General features: G+C 41.2%; 2 protein-coding genes across 3 annotated transcripts in view; both read left to right on the top strand.

Annotated features, from left to right (window-relative positions):
* The first annotated feature begins 568 nt into the window (after positions 1-568).
* slc38a3b (solute carrier family 38 member 3b) lies at positions 569-23,354 on the top strand. 2 transcript variants are annotated; one of them, XM_047582710.1, is made up of 17 exons: positions 569-734; positions 7,853-8,032; positions 8,330-8,350; positions 8,456-8,537; positions 8,617-8,732; positions 10,921-10,994; positions 11,287-11,379; positions 12,201-12,282; positions 15,542-15,624; positions 16,838-16,896; positions 17,246-17,419; positions 17,595-17,674; positions 17,763-17,863; positions 18,425-18,549; positions 18,636-18,780; positions 20,287-20,390; positions 20,496-23,354. In XM_047582710.1, the coding sequence occupies exons 2-17, from the start codon at positions 7,929-7,931 to the stop codon at positions 20,598-20,600; spliced, it is 1,548 nt and encodes a 515-aa protein (XP_047438666.1). In that variant the 5' UTR covers positions 569-734; positions 7,853-7,928; the 3' UTR covers positions 20,601-23,354. The 2 variants fall into 2 exon arrangements, with proteins under 2 accessions (XP_047438666.1, XP_047438668.1); XM_047582712.1 differs by lacking the exon at positions 8,330-8,350.
* Positions 23,355-25,224: 1,870 nt separating this feature from the next.
* LOC125006885 (guanine nucleotide-binding protein G(i) subunit alpha-2) overlaps positions 25,225-26,443 on the top strand; it is a 41,631-nt gene continuing 40,412 nt past the window's right edge. The window contains exons 1-2 of the mRNA XM_047583369.1: positions 25,225-25,849; positions 25,949-26,094. Of these exons, the coding sequence (XP_047439325.1) occupies positions 25,977-26,094 (118 nt within the window). The 5' untranslated portion in view covers positions 25,225-25,849; positions 25,949-25,976. The remainder of the gene's footprint in view (positions 25,850-25,948; positions 26,095-26,443) is intronic.

Consider the following 26,443-nt stretch of genomic DNA (forward strand, 5'->3'; position numbering starts at 1 on the left):
GCCAACTAGTAAATGAACTTATTAGAGGTATTTGCTCTCCAGGGGCACCTCCGCATTAAGTAACCGGCTATTGTTTCCTCATGAATGAATGAGCAGAGGGAAACACTTCACATTCCACACAATCTTTAATAGATGCCACATCACACTGCTCGGGCGGGCACGGCCAGCGCAGGACGTACGCGTCTGAGATACCACAGGCCGGTGTGGGAAAAGGGCTGATGCTTGTATTTCTGCGTGGTTTGTGTTAAAAATGGTCTTTGTTAATGTTCTCAACCAATCAAGACACCACAACGTGTGCCACCCTCACACCGTGCCTACTCGCCGCTTTGCGCATTTAAACCATTGCCCGCATTGTCCGTTTACGCACAATCCATTCGTGCCAAAGACTTGAGAAATCAGTGCGACTGATGGGAGTCATTTTTCCCCGCATTTCTCTCGCAATCTACAAGTAGACAAAACCCCCTCAACTATTAGGCGGCGAGGGCGGGGGTTGGAAAAGGAGGCGGATCGAATGCGACCCCCACCGTCGAGCCTTGGATGGTTTCATGCCGACCATTACGCAAATCACGTTTGCCAAAAGGGAGAGGGAGAGAGGGAGGGAGAGAGAGAGAGAGCGTAAAACCCCACGAATGTTGGGACCAGGTTTACTGAAGGGATTGAAAGAAAGAAACAGACAGGGAAGGAAGCTACTCATCAGTGGGATTAACCTGAAATCCTCGAGACAAGACCTTTTGGTAAGACAGACCTGGCCTTTTACTTTTATTGAAGGTAAATGGATTTGTCCACATGTCTCATTTGTGACTGACAGTGATTAACTGGTAACATCGGATGCCCGAGGCGAAAGAAAACGTGGCTTAAAACCATCACCGTATGTTTTTCTTTACAGGCACACAAGAAGATAAGCAAGACTTAGAAGTGAAATCGTATTCAGTAGGTAGTAAGACACACGTCGCTCCTTCGATCATATGGCCCTCTTTATAGGCACATATGGCCTTATTTCCCATCTATCGTGATCAATAGAGAGAGAATGGCCAGCTCGGTGTCCCTGCGGCGAGCGCCAAGTCCAGATGTCACGACCATGTGCCTCAAGTGACAGATTGTCCGTCCAGATTTTCAGTCTTTCTCACATAGCATCCGCGAATTAGCCACAAAGTTGCAAGTCGTCGGTCGTGCAACAGGTAAACCCAAGCTGGTCATTGCGATCATCTTGTGCGTGTGATTTTACAACGCACGAATAAAGCGCTGGACATCGCCACATGGCAGAGCGTAAAAGCACTCCCTTTTCCTCATATTACCGGAACCACATGCAACAGAGACTAATAGTTTTTATTAAAGACATTTCAGCTCAGAACGAGTGAAACCGCGACCCGTTTGAGTTGGTGGGAGAGCGACAGGCGCTTTAAAGGGCTGCGGCAAACAGCGACCAGCCCTTTAAAGCAGCACTTTGCCTCTGTTATTGTGCTAAATATACCCATGTGGAGGAAGAGCGCCCTGTGTGGGAAGTTAATGGTGCACATTAAACACTCTGCTGACTGAGTCCATTACGCGAGATTGTGTTATTATTGTGTGCCTGATAGTAATGGCTTTGGGTAACAAGACACAAGAAACAATAGTTTCCCTTCAACGAACTTGTGACTTACATCTCCCGAAGATTTGCTGTTTCCTCCGAGCAGTGACACAGTGCCAGTGTCCTACAGCTATTTCAAACAACTGGCATTCAAAAGGAAAGAGCTGAACACAAACTGGTTCCAGTTCCTGGGTGACGAGGTTTTGTGGCTCAGTTTGCTGCCTTTTTGTGATAATAAAGGAATATATTTGGGGTTTTGGGCAAGTAAAACAAGCAGCCGAGACTTTACCTCTGTTTAAAGGGTAACTGTGATGAGCATCACATGTTTAGATGACCAAGTAAAGAATGGACTGATCAAGAGGATGATCAGGACATTGGTTGCAACCATATAATTTTTATGAACTATTTGTTAGGCTATATAATTAAGAGTTGGATATGTACGTTTATGCCCAAAATTTGTTATTATTAACTTTTAATTACTCTGTGGTTACTCCAGTTTATTCCATAATTTTAGGGTTAATTCACATTAATGTGCTTAAAGTGTCTTGCAGTTTGCTGGGTCTCTGACTTGGAATGTCGTGAATGTGGAAACGTGGAATACGATTGTGCAACAGCCGTTGAGACGGTTTGAAACATGGCGCCTGACACCCTCCAGAAAACACTGGCACATTTTGCAACAAAGGTTTTAAAGTACCAAACTGAAATGTTCAACAGGGAAACAGACGGACTGTCCAGAGATGGCTCATCTGTGGGCGGTGTGGGAGAGGTTGCATGTTGTTTTTGACTTTGGTCCCCTCTCTAAACATCAACACCCTACATGGGGGTTGGTGCTGGGTTCATCAGAGTGGTGAATGAGCAGATAAGCCCGACTGTGGTCAGCGACCTCGATTGGTGCTGTTATCAAAGGGGCTGAGAGTTTGAGCAGGAGCCCGACAGGTGCGCAGCCTGTGGAGGCTGGGGCCTCGTGTGTGTGGGACGCAGCCAGCTGTACTCCTCTGTCACGCTGACGAGACCAGTGAATGTCTGCTCTTGAGTCGGCGTGTCGGAGTGTTGAGTGACAGCCACTCCAGAGGTTATTATTATCTTTGTCATGGGGCTCTTAATCTGACTGTGTCATATGCTTTTCTCCATTTATACTGAAGTAGTTTGTTGACATTATTCAAATTTATGCATATATAGGTATATAAGACATACATATGTGAGCTACATATGTAGGTATGTAGGTACCGTTCCTTCTGAGGTAAGTAGCGCTAAACAAAGGCTTCCAGGCTTATATATGCTGGCTAATAACCTCTCAGTGAGTCAAATGTTCTTTTGTCTGAACACAATTCAGCAACTTTGTATATTGAATGCCATCAGCTTGCTGCCAGCTTCCAAAAGACGATTTAATCGAGAGCAAAAAATGTAAGTCTCAAGTTTTGTATTTGTGAAACTGGCAACTGATTGATTCCAGCTGAGTTTCATTTTCAGCTCATTGCTTAGTTTTACAGCTTGAAATTATGCTGTTCGTTTCACCGTCAGGGTTCTCACTGCATCGTTTTCCCAGTTGCAGCAGGCAGATGTTTACAGTGAGGACACTCATCACTAAACTTTAGACAGAGTTGGCGGATGAATAAAGTTGATCATTGGCTGGAGTCAGATCTCTCTCCTAAGAGAGACCTGTAGATGTAGATGTTCCTAGGTCATGAAAGCTTTTTGACGATGATTCACTAATTTCCTGACTAGTATTTTTTTTCCTCTGAGCTACCATCATTGTGGTGTACATTGTTGATAATGTAAACTAGTCCTAATGTCACACCAATTGCACTAATGGTTTCAGAGGGCCCTATAGGCAAATAGAGGTTCTATCCCCACGGTCCAAACTAGCAAAAGCTATTGTATGGTAGATTGAATGCCCACGACCCCTGATGAACCATAGAGACTCTCTGATGGCAATTACAGTATTATCAATACATGTCACTCTTGTTTGCTTTTGTTGCAATCATAAAAAATAACTAGCTGTTATCTATAAACGGAAATTCAGTTATATAAATATAATGATTTGCAGCATGTTGGCAGTTTATAACAGCCCCGTGCTCGAGTGTAAAGAGCCCAGTACCTCCTGCTGCCAGCTGCTGGTTCACAAGCTGTTTCTTGTCCTGCAGCTTATCAACGAGTACTCAAAATTAATTAGAGGTAACAGATTCCTTATGTAACTAACTAGGGTGTCTTTTCAGTAAACAGCCTCTAGTGTTTTGTCCGTCACCAAGTCAGATTTTTTTTTATTTGCCTTCGTGATCTTATGTGTTTGTTTCAGATGGCTTAACAGAAGGGAACAGGGTTTATTGCACTGCATTGTACAGGTGTTCCTGTGTTTGTGTCCGCCTCCTGTATTCCAGTTAAGTTGCGGATGTATCAGTCATTACCCTCATAACGTACGTTACATCTGTATTTTTTTTTTTATGGTTGGCCAAACTTGAACCAATGGCCCGTAGAATCTGCACCGGTTTGTGATTTGATCAGCATGTGCAGGAAACATTTCAAACCACTGTGTAGCTGTTTCTCATTTGAGTCATCACTTTCTAAACTATGGTGGGAAACATGGTCATTTTCAAAGTCGAGTCTAAGGTTATATAAGACCTGCCTCCAGGATGCACATTACACGGACTGATGAAACAACCGAGGATTGTCAGGCTCTTTGATGTTGCTCTGCTAATCGTCAGTCAGTTTATTATTCCCACATAAATCCTTAGGGAGACACCGGCTGTATGGGCTGCTTGTTAAAGAGCATATTAAATCATATCTTGACTCCCCTGTCTGCGCTCTGGTGGCTGCTTTCTTTTACAACCTGTGTGTGAGAAGGACTCAGATGATTAAGGAGAGACAAGACAGCGTGCACATTCAGTTCAAAAAAAAAAAAAAAAACTTGGAGGGCCAACATGATCACTGGATATCTGCAGTTTTTTGAAGATGTGACATCTCTCCTTTTATCTGACAGATTTGAAGCGTAGTAATACTACACAGTCTCAACATCTCATTTGATTCTGGAAACATGTAGTAAACATTACTAATTTTATCAAATTCAGTCATATTGTTAGAAAAGGCAAAGTCAAAATTGAAATTCACAGTATATTTTTGCTGTCCCTATATATTTTCCTGCTGTGTAGAATTTAACCTATATCTCAATTCTGGTTTTGATAAATACACAACATACTCTGTCAAACCCAACCCCCCCCCCCCCCCAAAAAAAAAAAAACTTGAATGAATAACTTTCGGTTTTCTTATCGTAACGGGGTTTTCGCACATGTACACACAGTACACAAGTTCACATTAGCCAGCCAAAATTAGCAAGAAGGTTCGCGAGAAGGTTGCCAAATTAACGTCAGAACCTTTTGCCCGCCTTCACACCCAGTAGAATTTGTGATTCAGGTGGTGGCCGATAACGCTGGACACGAGCCTGCGTCCCTCTGCCCTCAGCAGACACGTGGATTCAGATGAGCTGGTGCTGCCAGGCACTTTTGGCTGAACCTCGTGCCACATGGGCGTTTCCTCATCTACATGTGCTCACCCACTGCCCCCCCACTGTCCCCCCGCTTGTCCCGTGCCTGCTCTGTTTCATGTCCAGCTATCACAAGACCGGATGGCAAGTTGTTGAGATGAGCGCTGGTCTTGGTTGGTTGATTGTCAAACTTCAGCACTGAACCGACTGAAGATAAAAAAATAATCTTACAGCTATTCATTGTTCTCCCTCTCTCTTTTCGAAACATTTCAAATGTCATGTAATTCCAGTAACTCCAAAGGGGACGTTTCATCCTTTTATGTTGCACAACTGAACTCAGTGGGGCTCCAGGATAGTGTGAAAGTGTAATGTGGTCCCCCTGCTGCTCAGTAGAACTTTATCTGCTCACAGGCCAATTTGTCAAAGGGACAGGGATGGATGTTCAGCGTCATTAGATAGCCAAGAGTTTTGAATGGGAATCATTTAACTTACATTATATAATGATGTTGGTTTTGATTAGTTTATTTACTAAAGACAAAACCAAAACCGTTTTTTACAAAAATGTAACGGTGATATATGTTTAAACTGTCCAGCCTGTCTTTTGGCCATCACTAGATACAATTACAAGCAGAAATAGTACCAGGCATCTGTCTTTTTAAATAGCTAATATAGCTCATTCGCAGACATGGTCTGTTGCTCTTCGTCTCGGACATTTATTCAGTCCTGTTAGTGCTGCGGACTGGATGCCAACAAAGTAATCACAACTTTTTTTAGGGCATTTTTTTGATAGCTGGCCTTTAAATACCAAAGGGTTTTGTACCTTTTATAGAAAAGTGAGTGATGTAGCGTCACAGATCATTTTGATACTACTTAAAAGCACAGTGGACACCTGGTAATGTTTTATTTTATGGGACTGTAATTTCTGTAATAGTTTCCAACAGAAGTTTCATGTGAAGTTTTCCGATGACGTTTGGTATTTATAAGAACTAGGAAACTATTGGACAGAAGCGTTCTACTTTAACCCAAGAAACAATTCATTAACTAGCCATGATTGGAGACCCTTTAGTCCACACACTATGACTGGTATGGATGGTGTATAGATTTGCCTTAGTGTGTTCATTGGACTTGTTGCGTGCTTAAGAATGCACCGGTTACTAGGTTTTTACTTCTAGTTTTCAAGTAACCCCTTCTTAACAAAACGGACGTATTTCTCATAAGTTAAAGTAAAGTCATTATTATATTGATATATATATATGTTGACTCCATGCAGTAACACTATAGTATCATGCCCACAATATTTCTCTCTATTTTTATTTTTTTCAGCAAATCCTACCAATTCATAGTAATTTTCAAAATGCTTTGCAACACAAGCACAGTTTCATGTGTTCCCAGTTCGACCCAGTCTCTCTAAGGTGTATTTACATAGTAAAATTGAAGACGTCATGAGATTCAGTAACTATCCTCCTGCTTTATTTACTGTAAATCCAGTGATCCAGCGCTTTGCAGTTGCTCATGAATATAAACAATTATTTGATTCTCCCTGGAAGAGAGCGCCATGATGTTTGCGTCTTTATTTGTTTTTATCCAGTCACTCTCACCTTTCTGGAAATGATAGCCGCACTATGTTGCAACGGAAAGTATTGACACTGGAAGCTTCTACATTTTGAAACTACGTTACAGGTCATTTTAACTGGTGACTCACCAGATAAGGCAGTGGAACATTTCGCTTTTTAGGATTTGAATGCGGCAAATGTTTCTGTGCAAGGGGAAAAATCGATTTATCGGCGCCTGCACCGGGTTTCTGTGTCAACTATCATTCAGTGTCACATTGTCTTATGGTATCAATGACGCTCTTCAGCTGGACAGTATGAATAGCAGTAGCGGTGATCTTCTGGCAGAGAGGACACTGTGAACACAACTGAGCTGTAGTACAGTGGTCACGGCGGAAACTTCGGACAACACTACCATTGTCCTTCTGGGTTCACGCTTTGAAACAGCCAAGAACATTCATTTGTGTCGCCGAGGTCCACGAGAAGCTGTTATTAATAGTTGCTAATCGTTCATTTGAAGTGATAAATCACACATTAACCGCTATTCTCTTCTGACTTTGGGAACAGCAAACACCAGAAACTGCTTCTAAAATCTGTAATTATGGGATTGCAGCAATAACTGTTTGGCAAGTGGTTTCTCTGTAATTAGATGAATGTCGTTGCGTTTGGTTTGATCCCATTCTTTTAAATTTGTCACTAAGCTCACCACTTTGGTGTGGATATCTCAGCATTAGCACAGAGAATCTATGGCTTTGCAACATAAAAGAAAAACGTTAAAAAAAAATCAACCTTAACCTTTGACTGTGAGATCCTGGACTTGTTCTGGAAAGTGAAAAACTCTGCCCAACATTTGATCTCAGGCAGGGGTTTTTGGAGTACGTAGCAGAAGTTTCAGGAGAAAGAACTGAATGAATGAGGTCGTTTACCGCGTGTCACTGTGTCAATAGTAGGACTGAGTCATTGCTGCACGTTGTACAAATACACAAAAACAGTAAGAGCAGTAACCGTGCTCATACAACAGCCAAGGCACAATTTGAACTTAAATTTGAATACCGGTTTGTGAATCAGTCAATAAGGGAAACAGAAACCTGAAAACAGAAACCACATTTTTTTAAAGGTGTGTGAGTGTGATTTGATATTTCTGCTTTTTACCAGCTCAGTTTCAACTATCAGACAGAAAACTTTCCTATTGGTAGCTGAACTAGATACTACGTCAGGTCCTTTAAACGTTAAAATGTTTTTTTATTTTTTATCCAGATACTCAAGACTTCAGAAGCATCTCCTCCTTTACTGAACAAGTATAAGCCAAAGAGAATCTGATATACCTTGGACGATGGAGCCCTCTCAATCAGAGATGAACATATTGTCCAATGGGAAAAGTCACGACCTGGTGGATGATGTTGGCGTGCCAATGAAGACGTTTCTAGACGAGGATCAGTGAGTGGTCTTCTTTTACACCACACACACAGATGAATGGCTACTCTTTTATTTTTTAACACAGCATGTAGCAATCACTTCTTTTTTTTACACTTTTCCTTTGTGTCTCTTTGGAGTCATACTTGTGGGAAGACATTTTACAATACAATAACAAACAAAACAGACATTTTAATTTACTTGGTTCTTCACACAGCCACATCTCACAGAGTATGACTAACTTCCTGTACCATGTTTGCGTGTTTAAATGCATGTTTACTTTGTTTTTGTGCTTGCGTCAACTGGCGGATCCTTAAACAGAAATGGCACTCAAACAGTCAGGTATGTCTGTAGAGATTTGCGTCAAGGCTGCTTTTTAGCTGCATATTTCATTTTTTTTTTATATCATATACAGATAAATTAACATCAACACAATTTGTCCTTTAGATTTGATGACCCCGATGGAGGACATGAAAATGAGGGGTTTTTGCCCAGTGCAGATGGAAAGAAACCCATCCGTTTCACAGATGTAAGTGAGAAAGCCCACAGTGATGGCACACAACAGGACAAATGACATCAGTTTGATGTTTAATAAATGTTACTTCCAGTTTGAAGGAAAGACCTCGTTTGGCATGTCAGTCTTCAACTTGGGCAACGCTATCATGGGCAGTGGGATCCTGGGGTTGGCGTACGCCATGGCCAACACTGGTATACTTCTCTTCTTGTGAGTAAAGACCTATAAAAGCACGCTTTTATAGAACGACACTTTGATATGGTTTACCCAGCTTTGCCAATATGTGGAGGACTGCATGTACTCAACAGTTTCTTAAAATAATTGTTTGAACTTTTAGAAATAAGATTATGGATACAATCCACCTTTCATTTAATAGATAACTGAAAATCGTTAGTGTAGCTTATTTGCGTGTATGATAAAAACATGGCAACAAAAATAGACTTGTCACTGGCAGAAAAGCAATGAGGATTTGAGGAAGTCACTTTATTTCTAGCACTTTCTAAATCATATTATGATTATTAAACCTCAGAGATATTGGTTGATGTTTTTGTGCTAAGCTAAAAGGCTCCTGGAACACGTCTGACCGAATCTAAATATTCCTGTGCACCCAGAGCTATGTGCCTCTGTTGATGTTGGTTAAATTAACCTGAGAGAGTGGTGAACTCAAAACAAACTATTTGGCTAAATCATAGCAGAGAATGTACTGGACTGTGTCTGAGCAATTAAATATCTGGCAGATTTACTGCATGTCATGACATCTTTTAGCATATCATATACCATGATATGTACTCTTCTATTCATACCTATTCATACCCCCTTTTCCCCGCCCTTGTGGCCAAATATAGGCCCCAGAAAGGCTAGAGCTCAGAATAGCTGCACCTCCATACCTCGTGTAAGGACTTTTACTTCCTTCTGCTCCGTGCAGACTGCCGCTGTCCATGACCATGACCCTAGTTGTAAAGTAGTATGTGTGGTATAGTATGTAGTAAGCAGGAGGACTGGAATGATGAATGGCCTCGGTGATGGTCGCAACCGCGAAAGCAGGAAGTTCTTATGATGAAGGAGGCTTCAGGACATCTCTTATGGTATTAATTAAAACCATGGTCTGTTAGCATTAGATGGAAGAGATACTTCATTTATTTATTTTACAGTTTTCAAAGCAACCAGTAGCAAATTGCAATAATTTTTACCAGAAGAACAAACTGCATTCACAAATGCAAATGTCTGCATGAAACAACAGCAGGCGAAGATGAGTATTTCTCCAGTAATATTAAATGACGGAATAAGCAGCAGTTTTATTAATATAAAAGGATGTTAAGCCAAATAATAAATAATTATTTTTAAATAATAAACGGATTAACTCCAAAAGTAAGAAACATTATTACTATTTCTATTTGATGCAGGATTTTTTCATTGTATCTCACTGCACTGTTTCACTTCGGTTTAATACTGTATTCCTCAGATTTCAATAAAGAAAACGTTTGATGCATCAAGTGCACATTTACTACACTTTGTTGTATTTTGACAGATGCTTTGCAGTTCATATGTTCATATGCAAGTGGCGCTTGCCCTTAGTTTTACTCTCCAGAGTCTCAAAGATTTTTTTGGTGACCCAACCTTATAATGAATATCACAGCCCTTTAAAATCCTTCATTCGCCACCCATGACAGAAAAAACATATTCACAGTCCTCATCTGTATAACATTCATTATTACACAGGACAAGACCTTACAATCCCTATGCACACAGCAAAAACTAGATGAAAAGACATTGAAAAGACGTAACTCATGTGCGTCCAAACAATGTCTAAATTTGGTTGAAAAGTGAAAGGTAAAAAGCCATCACTTTCAGGTTGTCGAAAAGACGTCTACAAAGATGTCGCTGAATTAGTCTTCATTATGATATCGTAATTGTGACAAGATCCCAGGCGAAACACATTTAAAAGTGCAGTCAAACTGAAGAAAGACCAGCAGGCTACCAGTCAGCTACCAGCTAGCAACCAACCTGGTAGTGTATAATTAGAATTTGTTTGTGAGTAGAACGTGGTTCACGGAGCCTCTTATGAAAACGCCAGTTCAGTGAAATCTCAGGGCAAGGCCTCAATGCCTCTACTTTCAGACATGAGAGAGAAGTAAGGATTCACACCAATGTTGTTGCTTCAATATATCGAGAGAAATGGAAAGTGTGCACATATGCTGCAGTGATCATTGTATTACACATGTTGTGTAGTTCTTATACAAAAACACTGCAAAAATGTCTTTTCTTCTGTTGTGGTTAATATTTATTTCAACTGTTAGCTCTGTATTAATACACCTTAAAGAAAAATGAAAATGACTGTTGAATTATCTATGGAAATGGTCAGCGCAGCTATATGACTATATTCTGTATTGTGGCACAGGTTTCTTCTGACTGCAGTAGCAGCCCTGTCATGCTACTCCATTCATCTACTGCTCAAAGCATCTGGCATTGTGGGTAAGCCTTGTGTCACATTTATTTTTAATTGTCAAGAAACAGCAAAATTACCAGTCACAAGTCACCAAAAGGATATGTGATGACGAAAGAAATCTCGCACTTCTGCTAGTGCTGGATAGCGATGAACTGATCCTGGACTAATCAGCAACATTTTTAAAATCAACCAAGAGATTTTTACTTAGCGCATGTATGTGTGTCTGTCTAGCTGTCTGTTCTGCCAGTGTTTTATTGTGTTGTGTTGGAGGGGGCATCTCAGCAAATATAAGCCTTAATATCTTTAATCTGCTTTCAGGAATTCGAGCTTATGAACAGCTGGGGTACAGAGCGTTTGGCACCCCTGGAAAAATGGCCGCCGGCATAGCGATCACACTGCAGAACATTGGAGGTGAGGAACCAATGCTGGATGTCTGTGCATTATACACTTTTGCATGGTTTAGGATTCATACTCCACCTAGCCACACACATAACTACTGTATATTCACTTAAACCACCACAAACTCACTGTGGCTTTTGTTCTTAGCTGTAATAATGGGATATGAAGAAGATTTAGGACCAAAGAATAAGCTGCATTGCCAGCGGTGATGGCATCAAAGATACAGTAGTTCATCCAACTCACTGAACATGAACATATGTGGCCAAATATGTCTTTACCAAAGGTTTGTGGTTAAAAAAAAAGGTGTTAAAAAAACTCAATGCACGAGTTTTATTTAAAAAGCACTTTTATCCCAAGTTCATGTCCAACAAATAACAAATTAACTACAGTTGTTCAATTTACACCTGGTATTACAATTAGATATGTATCCATAGCTTTCATGAACAAGAGGACACATGTTGTACACTGTACTGTGTAAACACTGTGAGATGTGATCAGATCAGGCAAACGGTCAGTGTCTCAGCTGTTGTCAGCTCTCATTCAGGTTTAAGTGCATGGCCATCTGACTCCACCTCCTGCTGCTAACACAAACAAGCCAAGCCACAAAAGCTACAGATGCAAACAGAAATGTTTGCTCAACATTAAAAAAAAAAAAAAAGAAGGCCATACACCAACTTTCCTCCCCTTGACCTGGAATCTCGGCCACGTTTATTGACCACTCGGTGCAATACTGGGTTTTTTCACCACGGAAACAGTCGAGGTGACCATATGTGGTCCTCGCTGCTCTTGAGTAATGTCTTTACTGACGTCTGTTTCCGTCTTCTCCGTTACAGCTATGTCCAGCTACCTGTACATCGTCAAGTCCGAGTTACCTCTGGTCATTCAAGCTTTCACGAAGGCAGACCCCAACTCTGAGTGAGTATTATCGCTTGTGTTCTTGCCAGTGTCAACACCGGTGCGCTTGTGACGGTGAAAGGCACGTAACTCCAGTGACGCCAGTTGGTGACCCAGAGCATGGACTGTGTGTGCAGGGTCAAGGGGCCTGGCAGACTATGTGGGTTGCGGATATTTCACTTTGCACCACTGATTGATTCAGTCACTGTGTCTGGGTGTGGTAAGATTGAAAGCTTGGAATTGGTCGGGCAGCGGGCGCAGCAAGAGAGAATGATCGACGGTATTTGTCAGTTGCATATGCGCACAGTGTAAAGCCTCAGTTCTGTCGACTAGCGGAGGCGAGTACTGTCCACCCCACAGTTGTGCCACACACACAAACACACACACACATATAGACTCGCTGAATAAGGCAAGGACTAAAGTCGATTCCTGCTGCCTGCTCAAATCTAAAAACAAACCTTGTACTGAGAAGGGAGTGCTGTGACTACATACATGTAGTCTCCCCTCCAGCATGTGTACAGGAGCAGAGTTTCAGATAATCATATCTACGAACAGAAATCAATAACACACAATACTCTACAGAGTTCTTTAACATATCCACACAAAATATCCATCAAAACATCTGGCCTGAGAAGTTTCTTTTTTTTTTTTTGTTTTGTTTTGTTTTATTGGATTCCATACCCTTCAGAAAACAATTTCACGTATTTCTGATCTTTTTGACCTTTGAATACATATTCAGTTTGGAGTGGGGTAGACCAATATTTCTATACCTGCGCACAAATTTTGGGGTACTTCAGATATTGAGATTCTCCACTGCCATAAAAAACTACCTTTAGCGACAAGAAGGCGTCTTGCAGCAGATGGTTTGGCCCCGACGGAATTCTGAAGTCAACGTGACCGAGTCAGTCTAAGATTACATGACGAGTAAGGAAGAAGCAACTGAGCATAAATCCACATCAGAACTTCGACGAACCCCCCCGCCCCCCACCAAGACACTGGGAACAACCTCAGAAGCTGCGCACAACCATGAATTCTCACATTGTCACGGTGCCTGAAACAGTACTGCGTGCCATTGTTTGTGTGTTTACTGTGTATCAGTGTCAGAGGCTCAGCTGCACTCATAGCTGATGGATAAAGTGCTGTGACTCACATGCATAACACAAACACACACACACACACACATACACACACATGCATGTACACAAATGACAGGAGCAGGTGGTGTGAAGTGGGGCGCCAAATTCCCGAGGCTGAGCATAAGGGCAGGTTAGCTCAGGGCCAGCTCTCACTGACCGAGACACGCATACTGTTCATTTCCACTTCTCGGGCAGTTCAAATCCGCGGCGTCACAAGAACTGGGAGGAATGAGGGGCGGGTGGCTTTATTTATGGCTGGAGGCACTTTAAATAGGCAGCAATGACGTGTGGCAGATGGACGGTTAAGTACCTTTGACTTGTATCCCCCCCCGAGTAGATGCAGTTGTTAGCAGTACATAGAGATGTACTCATCAGGTAAAATATAAAGTGGCACACAAAGGGGATCAGACAATTGGAGGACATTCACCCAGGGTAGACATCTCATTTGGTCTTGACTGCTATTAGACTTTAGTATGTAAAGACTAGACCGTAAAAACAATGGATTTGTAAGGAGCAAGACTTCGCCTACACAGGTTAGACAGCTAAGACAAAGTGTGTTAACCCTTAAAGCTGTTTTAAGTTAAATTTTATAATGGATCACATGTAAGCGTGTACAAGATCATGCCACCCCCTCTATCTGTTCTTCACACTGCTCCTATCTGGTCGCGGATACAAATACCTGGCCTGAAAATGGGCCTGTTGTGCCAGGGGTTTTGTCCCCTCTGCCATAGTGGCACTAACCCAAAACACCCCATTAGGCGTGTATAGGTATGCGTGTATAAATGTGCTCTATGTATATGTATGTTTTCACGTGAGACTCTGTAGAGACAGACTGTAGGGACAAATGTCCTTAAAAGGAGGAGTATAGAATGTATTTATCTTTCGATTAGCATTCTACTTATTAGGACTTGGATATGACTCAACTTTGATTTAAACCCTGAACATGTGGACCCGAGTTCCCTCAAGCGACTCACATGTGAAGGGTGATGTGAAATGACTTCGCCTGCTTTCACGGAGACTCCTTAACACATAAACACACAGCTATTGTCGTATATCACTGCGCGCTCCAGCCCGCGGCGCTATTGAGGAGGCCAATCCCAGTGGTCCTTTCCTGATTCAGGGTTAAGAATAACAGGCTTAGCAGCTTTAAAATGGGCTGCAGGACACAAAGACCTTTCTGTATGCAGGATTTAGGAGACAGCGGTCTTTAATGGTCCGACAGTCATTTCTAAAGGCTGCGTGTTGCTGGGCTTCCTCTCGGGCCTGAGGGCTACATGGTTTGAGATTTACTGTTATTGCCCCCGGAGCCTATACATTTTCCCCAACAAGTCTATTTAGATGACACTAAACCTAAGGTGTTAAAGCACATACTGCCTGTTTACTATAAACAGGAACTGATAATGAAGTACAAAACAGGGAAAATACAGTGTATGTTCATCTTGTATTCCAGTAGATTCTAACATGTCATTTGGGCTGTTTAGGTCACATGAGGGAATTTGTTTTTGTGAAGGACATACACAGGATGACTGTCTAAAGAGATGGTGTGTGGTGCCCACATATAGATACAACAGAATGGTGGACGAAGTAGAGCTAAAACTGGACATGTCCTTCTGTCCTCGTGAGTTTTTTCTGAGTCAAGTAAATTAAGGGCAGATGTGTCAAAGCTAACATCGGTAATATTTACTGAATTCTTCTATGCCCTGTGTCGTTTCGGCTCCACGACGGCGTCCTTCTCTGCAGCTGTGAACTGTCACATAAATCCTCGGAGTTATATAAGCGTCTGCTCCAGTGCTTCTGTCCAGAGCAATATGCTGTAAGCAGACATTTTCTTTTTTGCCCCAATCTCCAGGCCAGGTATGTTCCCAGCAGGTTGCTGTTGTCCCCAATGAACTCGCAGCACATCAACCATTCGGACCGGCAGATTTTTCACAGCCCCGTGTCGCTCAAACAAATATCCTCAGGCGGCGTTTTTAGAGAGAAAGAGGCACCAATATTCTCACTAAATATACAAACCGATTGGTCACCATCTTACACTTTCCACTCTATTTTTGTCTCTGTCTGGCTGTGTGGTGTGTACTGAATCTGGGTGTCAATGTTTGAAATATTGAGCTCACCAAAGTAAACTGGGTTTTGTCTCCAAACAGTCTGTGGTACTTGAATGGAAACTACCTGGTCGTCATGGTCTCTGCCAGTATGATCCTGCCTCTCGCTTTAATGAAGCAGCTCGGTGAGTAACAGTTCAACTATTGTGTCTTTTCCCCGAGTTTACTGCCTCTTTAGAAGGTCTGAAATTAACTTAGATATTTCCATCTAATACAGAGAGCTATTAGTCTATTAGTCTACTGGTAGGAATGTGACAAATACAGTATAATCTGTATATTTAGACAATGGAAATATTTTTCATGACTGGGCCAAGGAAAGTAAAAATACACCAAAAGTTAAGAATAGGACATTTTTTGGACTTGTTCCTTTGAATGAGGCCACCTGACCTCAGTGGCAGGTTACTACTTTGCTATCACTGTACCCTAAGATAAGAAAGGAGCTGATAAGAAGTCCAATACATTCACGTGTTACTCAAACCAGGCATCCAGAATCACTGTGTCACTGTTAGGTCAAACAACATGCCTGTAGACAATGAAGCCCCCAGTATTGATTTAATATGGTCAAAAATGTCTTGTTGGGAAACCTTCAAGACGTTGACCATGAATCAGGATAATAAACATTCCCAGTTCCAGTCTAGAAAGGTTTAAAAGACCCAATTTCGCTATTTTCACTAATGGTCTCAACAGTTTAACTTGCTGTGAGACAATTCAATACATTTTACTATAGTATACTTTGAGATTGAAGAAGTGTTTGACATGTTCATCTGCTTTAAACCCGACTTCCATGATACTTACTTACTGCTTCTCTAACATTAACAGAACGTCCTTTTACTAGAGGGACTCTTTGGAGCATCTGCTTATTTTAATCAAACATTTTTTAAGTTGCCCCTTACAACTTCTACATCCTTAAGTTTAATTTGTGGAACGAATCTGGCTATTTTACTCATATTTCTGAACATTTCTTTCTCCCGTACGTTTTTTCTTTAAAAAAAAAAACTCTATGCAGGAATTGTTACTCAAGATTTTGTTTTTGCAATAAGCCAACTTACATAAGTTACGTTTCGATGGTCACGTAAGAGTCAAGCAATTAGCGTGTTTTCATCTCTCCACCGGTACCGGAAATCAGCAGGTGGTCAATTAAACACAGTTTTCCCTGAGACGATCACACCCTCAATTCCAGCTTAATCTGCTCATTATTACACAGTGTAAACATGCCCTCACTTTGCTGTGGGGCCATTCTGCACATTTTTGTGAAGTTTGAGGACTTCTTGTCCAGCTAAAACAGACCTAATGCGTCTGGATGAGGAGCGCTAACAATATCTTTCTCTTTATTTCCAGGTTACCTAGGTTACACCAGCGGTTTTTCTCTCAGCTGCATGGTGTTCTTTCTCACTGCGGTGAGTTGGTCCAGCTCATGCCGTGACGCTTCGTCACATTTACTCTTCACACAGAGCCTCGTTTATTCTGGCATGTCGTCCTGGCACATGTGGTACACTCTCCCTTTCCCACCCCTGTTCCCTTCCCACTGTGGGTCTCTCTTTTCAGTGGTATGTAGCTACGTTTGATAAGAGCTGCTTAGAGACATCAAAGGTTGAGGGTAAAATCTAAGGCTTACTTATAGGCTGAGTCACGCTAATCTGGTTCGAAATGCTTTAGGAAAAGAAAGCTTGTCGTTACTGACACATGCCATCATCTTTTCTTTGTTTAAACCTCCTCTTTGTTTCCCTTTTTCCCATCTCTGTCCAGGTTACCTATAAGAAGTTCCAGATCCCCTGCCCCTTCGAGGAGTTCTCCGCCAACAGCACTGCCTCCCACCACATCTCCAATACCTCAAGCCACTTCCACGACTACAACAGCGGCTTGGTTCACGAGGACGACGACTCCCACTGCGCCCCGCGCATGTTCACCATAAACTCACAGGTAGGCAGGCAGCCGAGGCGAAGAACAGTGTGCTTATCTGTGTCTGTTTTCAGCATCGAAGACCACAAGCCTCTCGATGTACTTGCTGACCGGAGTTCATGCAGTTTGTTGTTTTTGGGAGGCTCAGCGGCGCTGCTAATTATAGGAGGTCATCTTTTTATGTGTTCCTCCACAGACCGCGTACACCATCCCCATCCTGGCCTTTGCTTTTGTGTGCCACCCCGAGGTCCTGCCCATCTACACCGAGCTACGCAAGTGAGTCGCCCCCTCCGTGACCCATTATCCTTTGTGACGTGGCAGTGCCGAATGTTTGCAAAAACTTTGCGCAACTTTCTGATTTCAGTCCAACGCAGAAGAGGATGCAAAAGGTGTCCAACATCTCCATCTTAGTCATGTACACCATGTACTTTCTGGCGGCTCTGTTTGGCTACCTGACGTTTTATGGTGAGAGCAGTCGCCGCCGGCACTTCTTTATGCCCTCATCAGATAGCCAGTGCACTGACAGATGTTTTGTATGGTGAAATGATAAGCAAGTCAAAGGAAAGCTTATTTAGTTTGGAAGTGAAAACGAAAGGCAACTCTGCTGCAAAAATGGAAAGGTTCAACGTAAAAAATAAATAAATAAAAAAGTACACTTTTTATACTTGAATTACAAACAATTATAATTAATTTTGCAACTTTATGTGCACAGGAACAAATGAACAAAGATGTTTTTGTTGTTGACTTTAATGAGACGTTTAGATTTTAAAACTTTACTTTATCAGAGCTTTTAAAGAATACTCTAACGTGGTTAGTACCAGACCACAGTAACAGTGAATTCTTTTTCAACAGTGTATTAATGTTTTGGGATGTTTCTGGTTGTAGTTTGTCAGTAGTGCAGCAAAGATATTGAACCTGTATTTTTACATAGCCCAGGCTCCCTCTTGTGGCAACAGATTGTTACAACGTGCCGTCCATTACTAAGCACTTTTAAAAATATACCATTTCTCTTTCTAATTCCTGCAGACAAGGTGGAGCCCGAACTCCTGCACACTTACAGCCGGATCGATCCTTATGACACGTTGATCCTGTGCGTAAGAGTGGCCGTCCTCACCGCTGTAACACTGACCGTGCCTATTGTGCTGTTCCCTGTAAGTTAATTTTTTTTTCATTCTGGTTCATTCTCTATCAAAACGTTGCGACCGTGCTGTTTCTGAAGCGAATCCTCCATCCACAGGTGCGCAGGGCCATCCAGCAGATGCTGTTCCCCACCAAGTCGTTCAGCTGGTTACGTCACATTGCCATCGCTCTCATTCTGCTCACCTTCATCAACATGCTGGTGATATTTGCTCCCAACATTCTGGGCATCTTCGGCGTCATCGGTTAGTACAGCGCTGGACGCAAAGCTGGAGCAGAATCAAAACAATAACGTTGTAGTGAGTGTGACTGAGGAGGCTGTAATACCTAAAGTAAGGGATGGGAAAAAGTTCCTCAAACCTGACAAGCCTCAGAGAGGCTCAAGCCTATCATCTTGATCTTGATCTTGATCTTGATCTTGAATATGATGATTCCTGTCCAGATTTCTTGGGCATGTGAACAGCTTACTTAGGAGGCTGAGGTGAGCTTTGGCCATCTCTGAAGTTCTTATTGACACACTTTATTGCATTCACGTCAGACCATCTTTTAGATTCTCCCTTTAGGAACTCGGTCGTTCCTTTCTGGTGTTGCTTTGCAGTGTGGGTAGCTGTTACCAAGGTGAAGCAGCACCCTTTCCTGTAGGAATTTCCATCCCTGAATCATTTGTACGGAACCTAAAGCGACCTGTGATTGGCTAAGGTTTCCCTTTGGGTTTCCCCTCACGTCACTTTAACTGCAATACTCTGTGAGACGAGCATGCATTTAGTTTTTTGCCACATTACTGCCTTTAAATACAATTTAATGTGGGTCCCAATAATATAAAATACAAACAAATAAGTAGGTCACCCACTACTGGTCTGATCCACTATTTTTAATCAGTGTATCTCGTATTGTGAAGATTATGGGTTACTCATTCTGTCTCTGTTTGCAGACCCCCTCCACCCGCCCACTTCCCATGCCCAGTGTCTGTTATGTTCCATGCATGTTTGCTCATGGACAAACTGACAGCTTGAGTCAATATTATTGTCACATGTTGTCCTCAGACTGGAAGGTCACATTTCGCGGGTCAGGGGTCAGAGTTGAAAACATTAAGTTAAACGGCCACGAAGGACATCTTCAAAGTGACGTTTCGTGCTTCAGCAAACACGAATGCCTTTGAGTAAACGAGATCGCGTGAATACATGTCCATTTACAGGAAGAAAATCATTTAAAAAAACAGCTGATGCAACATACGGGGCTGTTTTCAACGGACCTCATACATGTTGTGTAAATCCAGGAATTCTAGGAAGAGGTGAACGATGAAAAATACAACACAATGTTACAAAACTGAATGAAATATTTATTTAAAATTTGAAAAATTTGACAAAAATTAATTTTACAGTATTATCTACCTAATTTAGTTTTCTCCAAACTAATAAACCTATATAAAAATATTTGCCACACAGAGCTCCTGTGACATGTTAAGTACGTGTCTTTGGGACAAAGACCAGCCTTAAACTAGGCTTCAGTCTCAGGTTGAAGTGACATTTGGTGTATTTAGGATTCATATATCCACAGTTTGTGTCATAAATATATTAAGCTACTGTTGCTGAGCACGATGTGACTGTGTAAATCTTTGAAAAGCAGATCGCTATGCTTTAAAGTAATCTAGCTAGCGAAACAATGAAAAGGGACAATCATTATAAAAAATGTTTTCTTCCTTCACTGTGTCTAGCTTGTTTTTGACCACTCCTCCCTCTTCATTCTTTCAGGTGCCACATCGGCCCCCTGCCTCATTTTCATCTTTCCCGCCGTCTTCTATATCCGCATTGTTCCCAAAGAAGATGAACCCATGAACTCCGTTCCCAAGATAGCGGTGAGACATTATAATCCGTATTTTTGTGTATCATTAAATCATGTAATTCATTTTTTTAATCCTCTGAGGTTTAATCCTCTGTGACACTGTTTTTTCCCCCCTTAGGCTGTTATTTTTACTGCTCTTGGCGTCTCCTTCATGGTAATGAGTCTGAGCTTCATAATTATCGACTGGACAACAGGGACGAGCCATTCTGCCGGAGGCCACTAGAGGTTGCTTCAATGTGTGTGGTCTTGGGTCGGGGAAGGGGTACAAAGAACAGTGTAAAGGGAGCACTATCACCTCAGTGGGAACACACTACAGGGCAGCCCAGCAGAGTCTGGGGTAGATAACAGTACAAAATACACACGTATACTGATCAAATTAAATTAACTTTTAGACTGTAACTTTATACATATCTGAACAATTTATTTAAATAATCAGGAATGAACAGGGTCTTTCCTTAGTGCAACTAAGTCCACCCATGATGGTGAAATGGTCCTTTCCTGCTGCTTCTTCTTTATTTACACGCAAACAGCTGCAGCTGGTACTGTACAGGAAAAAGTTGTCTTTTAGGCTGAAGATGGGAAGGTATTACCATATGATATACATGAGAAATAGCAAAATGACTTCCAACTTACTTTTTACATATTATTTCCCATGAGAAGCAGAAAAGTTTATGGTCAGATCAGATTATCTCAACCAGCAGTGATCTGCACCGTCCACTGTCTCTGTTCATGTGAGACAAAGACCTGCTTTAAGGCTTTAGAGCGCGGGTGAGCGTTTGTTAATCTGCAAAATTCCTTCACAAACCCTGGTGCCTTCTAGCATTTCAAACAGCACAAAGACAGAAAAAAAAAAAAAAAACACGAGTGGATATTTATTTAGCTAGCTGCTATATTTGTCTTTATAATTTCAAATGGAGTTTATTTAACTACTGTGTATGACGAAGTTAATAAATCCAAAACATTGTTTAGCTCACAGTATTTTACATGTTTGATAGAATGCAAATATTTGATACCTTTTACCTTTATTTTAAAAAAAAGTTTATCACAAATATGCCAAAGTGTGACTTTGAAACCAAGTGCAGTTCAAGTTTACCCTAACAGTTTATACAAGTTTAAAGATTACAGGTGTAACAAATAACATCCCTTCACGAGGCTTACACTGAAGCGGATGAGGCTTTCGCTGAGTGGAAATTCAAACCTAAGATGCCACAGATTCCAAAACTGCTCTGGAATCGAATGGAATAGTTCCACATTCTATGGAAAAGTATAGTATTGCCGCTCTCATGTCTCCATTTAAAGCAACAGCCGTGAGACTGGCGCTAGCATAGAGCTCAGGAAAAGACTGCAGTCAAGGGGAAACAGCTCGCTCAGTCCAAAGATTAAAAAGAAAAAACTCCTGTTGCACATGCATAAATAATAATATCTATATACAGTTTTCAGTCTGTTATGCTAAGCTAAAAGGAGGCTCTTAATAATCATAAATGAGAGCAAACAAATCACCAAAATGTCCAACACAAGTTTAAAGGACGGGTTCATCCAAAGGAAAGAAAACATTTAAGACACAATTTTAGGAGAAAATATAGTTTCACATACATAGTTTTGGTTGTACTTGCCTGATATTTTGTGCATGAATTTGGATGGACCCACCTTCTGAATAAAGCTCTGTGGGTTTGAACTATACCAAGCAAACAAAGAGGTATTGTTATTTTTCAAAGATGCGCTTGTCATTCATTTTAATAATGTGTTGTGCTTTAATGATTCTGCCAAATGTCTGTGCTTTAATGCTTTTGTCGTATTATGATCAGCCTCGTCAGCTATTTACGGCGGATGTCGATGTTTTGCATGAGAAGTCTTGTCCGGTCCGTCCTATAGTTTAGTGAACTGCACAGTAACAGGGCGTTTCCTTCCGGCACTGTCACGAGTACATGTTATTGTAATACTGTACATTTGGCATCTTACAGTGAAGTGTACCGGGATCGCAGTCTGTGCTGTAGTTGTATTGGTATTATGAAGCACTTCTTAGAAGATGTGAGAACTTTTCAGATTTGATTGTTATGATGATTCATTTTTTATCTATTATTCTTTTTTAGCTCAATCTAGATATGTGTGGATGAATAATTCCTCCGTGATTTTTGAGACCCACAATAGCACTGACAAATTCAATATCACTTCAGTTTTGATAGATTACAAGAATGTTTAATTATAAACGAATGTAGACCATAAATTCAAAACCTCTATAAATAGTAAAAAAAAAATTGTATACCCTACCAGTCAAAAGTTTAGACACTTTCTCACTGAACTGAATGAGAAGGTGTGTCCAAACCTGTGACTGGTAGTGTACTTGCTATTCGTATCCAAATATGTTGTTTTTAGTATTTCGCAAGTCTCAGGTTTTAGAAAGGTCCCTCACCTATCTCATTTTATTTATATATTACTCTATTTGGTGTTTGTTTAACGTGTCTGTCTCTCAATGAAGATGTTGTTGCAGACAAATTATGAGCAACAGCAGGAGATGTTTTTAGTCCAGGCATCATCCTCGGTCCGTCCCTTGCTTGTCCACGTGGATTTGCAGTGGTTGTTGTGGTGTAAACGAAGGTTTCGGTGAACGTGAGCATTTCTTCACTTTAGGGGCTCACGCCAAAATAACAACTGACTACCTACTAAATGCCTTTAGCTTTTAAACAATAACCACCGTTTTATCAGACAGACAGAGTATATATCGAATATGCATTTGTCATGCACAAAGCACATCTGTGTCATCTTTTATTGTAGCTGTTGTTCCACACGGTAATCTATGGCTATAAATAAAACAACATGGTCTATGAATTCTGGTTAATAAGACATGACTTTATATAAATAATGTATATACAGTATATGTAAACCTTTTATATTTGTGATGCATATTTACAGCAGCTTGTAAAGTGTAAATAGCAGGGACAGTTTTAGTTTGCTAAATAAATAATTGTAGATGTTTTTAGATTGTCTCAGTTGTCATCATTTCCCTTTTTACTTTCTTTTACTACTTCTTTCTGACCTTACATTTTTACACATTTATTAGACATTTTCATGCTTACATGCTCACACACGCGTGCTTATTTTGGTTTTACAGAACAGCTTATCTGCATCTGGTCAGTGTCACTTATCGTATCTGTCAAGGCTAATGGGTGTTAAAGAAACAATAAAAAGAATAATAAAAAGAATAATATAAAGAATGCTAAAACGATACTGCTGCTCATCTTGATCCTTCACTGCTGTCCTTGACGTTTAAACCTGGGGAAAATTTTCAGTGTGACACATCAATTCTAGCTTGTTTAGATCTGTGTGGTCACAGCAACAGCACCTTTCCTTTGATATAAGAAACATATCAATTTGCCCTAGTTAACAACAACGTAAATGAGCTGATAACAGATTTGGGGGCAATGTAACGCCAATAAATAAATAAATAAATATTCAAGTTATTTGGCGGTATCTCATTACCTCTTCTATTGTCACACAACACAATCATTCTAATGGATTTTAATTATCTGCTTTGAGTTCAAATTACATATTAAATGCGCTGATGTGCTAATGGTTCAGGAATGTCTTTAACCAAACTTTAATTAATGGTACGAGATAAACATATTAACTGAATATGACAGCGAGATCACAACAGACTTTCTCAATCTGGCAACCATGATAAAGCTATGCTAGTTAGGAACACCGGCGTGGTGTACAGGTTAGGATGTTCATTTGTATCAATAACCTGGAAAGACAATTGATGTAGAGCAAGTTCAATTTCAGTCACTTACACTTAAGGTGACACAAATGCAGCGTTCCTTCTTCCAAGATGAAGTGTTGCTGCTCTTTTCCCACAGGCAGAGAGAAGACCCGCTCAGCATGTGCACAGTTAACTGTCGCCACTCTAGCTTGTTTCTGGGCTGTGGATCTGAGTGCTACCCCCACTCTGCCCTACTATAATATGAAATCCCTACTGCATTTAAGCATACAAGAACACATGTGCAATGGAACTATAATAATATTATTATATTTTTGTACCTTTAAAATATTTACTTTTATATAGTTTCTCTTGTCTTATTCTCTCTCTCTCTCTCTCTCTCTCTCTCTCTCTCTCTCTCTCTATATATATATATATACACACACACACACACACACACACATATATATATATATATACATATTGTTCTCTGCCATAGTAAAACCTTAATTTCCCCACGGCCATAAATAAATTCTTATCTTATTCCAGTGACAACCAACAGGTAACAGGTCAACTAGCAAAACATCTTGCCTTCACACATCTTAAGCCTTATCAATGCCTTGTAGTTTATTATTACCAATGGACAAAAGAAAAGCCGGGTTAAGAATATGACTTTGCAATAAAACTACGATATGGTTGTTCCACATTATATAGGACAGACTAACTAAACACGACTTTAAAATCTCAGTAAAATTACCTGTTTTTTTCTAAGTCTCAGAACTATTAAAGATGGTTGAATTGTTTTATTATTATTGTTGTAATTACATTCATTTATTCCCAATATATTCTGTTTATAATTTAATTTAAATGTAGTTTTAAAACATATGCTGCAATTCAGTTAATCTCTTTTCATGTATTTATTGCTTCGTAGAGCGCTTTGTGTTCCACTTATAGCCCATTAAATGCGCTGTATAAATAATTTTTTATCATGATCAGTATTCGTGGCATCAACTAGAAGAAAACATGCCCATCCTTTCCACTTGGCGGCGCTCTGTACCAGTTATTCTGACGGCCTAGTTATGTGCCAAGGCATTTCATAAACAAGTGACGCAAAGAGTCATTATCAGTTCCTTACAGCTCGCCCTGCATCCCTCCACACACCAAACCCCTCGTGTGTGGTGCAGTCACTCACAGAAAACAGTTGCTGCTGCAACACACTGTGTTTGTCCTCTCTGGGTCTTCACGCACGAGAAATGCAGAGGGACGATGCTGGCACAGCGCCCACTGCAGTCTGCACATCCCACTACTAAAATCACGCCTCGCTGGCTTCCCCTCTAATTGGCTCCTCACCAGCCACCGTGGAGAGCTCACCTGATTTAATTGGACTATCGCGAGCAAGTTGCCCGACTGACGTCGATTGGTTGACTGCTTCCAATTGTCTCGGAGATAGCTGAGGGTTTTTCACGCAAGCCTAATTGAACCCCGTAAAGCGCTGCCGCACTCGAGCGACGGAGGGACGTGCCGCTCAGCTCAGCAGGCCGACGACACGAGCGTGAGGTAGTCACGGACTTTCAGCCCGTGGATGGATGCAGGACAGAGGGCTCTGAGCGTTTCGGCATGGACCACATAGGGTTAAAAAAACAAATCATTTAAAGGCTACGTTTTTGATCTTGTGGCCGAACAGAACAGGCGCAGGAGCGTTTACTTTTTGCGCGTGGATAAAAACTCTGGAATAGACGGGTTTCTCCCAAGAAGGCAGTGCAGAAAGAAAATAAAAGGTGCACCATCGTGATTCTTGGCATCCTCTGCCGCGCTAAGAGCATCGACACTGAAACCTTTTTTGTTGTTGTTGTTGTTATTGTTTGTTTTTGCGCAAGTGGTCGGTGCGCCCCTGCGTTCGGATCCATGGGTTGTACGGTGAGCGCCGAGGATAAAGCTGCCGCGGAGAGGTCAAAGATGATTGACAAAAACCTCCGAGAAGATGGAGAGAAGGCAGCCAGAGAAGTGAAACTGCTTTTACTGGGTAGGTTGCAGCTGGAGGTCACTCCTAAGCTTATATTGAAAAAAATAAATAAATTAAAAAAATAAAAATGAAAAGACAAGAAGCAGTGTTTGTTGCTCTAGAAGTATGCCCACAGTTATGGAGTTAAACGCTGTAAAACAACATGCCACCTCTTACGTTACAACATTGCGCCTGCATAGAGTGCTGCATGAAGATATAGATTATGAGTCAAATCAGATCACCAAGAAACTGTCACGTGTGTCACTTAATTCTCAGTGTAACCACAACAGGGACAGATCATATTAGCTCTAATACAGAAAAGAGGCCATTTCAGTCCTCATCTGTTAAATACAAGAGTCCGTACACTTGG

The sequence above is a fragment of the Mugil cephalus genome, chromosome 4 (assembly GCF_022458985.1).
Source record: "Mugil cephalus isolate CIBA_MC_2020 chromosome 4, CIBA_Mcephalus_1.1, whole genome shotgun sequence".
Taxonomy (NCBI): Eukaryota; Metazoa; Chordata; class Actinopteri; order Mugiliformes; family Mugilidae; genus Mugil; species Mugil cephalus.

Excerpts from the sequence above, each read along its gene's own strand:
- slc38a3b (XM_047582710.1), top strand. The coding sequence starts at position 7,929 with ATGGAGCCCTCTCAATCAGAGATGAACATATTGTCCAATGGGAAAAGT. Across the intron at positions 15,625-16,837 it reads CGCTTTAATGAAGCAGCTCG|GTTACCTAGGTTACACCAGC; the intron begins GTGAGTAACAGT and ends CTTTATTTCCAG. Across the intron at positions 20,391-20,495 it reads ACTCCGTTCCCAAGATAGCG|GCTGTTATTTTTACTGCTCT; the intron begins GTGAGACATTAT and ends TTCCCCCCTTAG.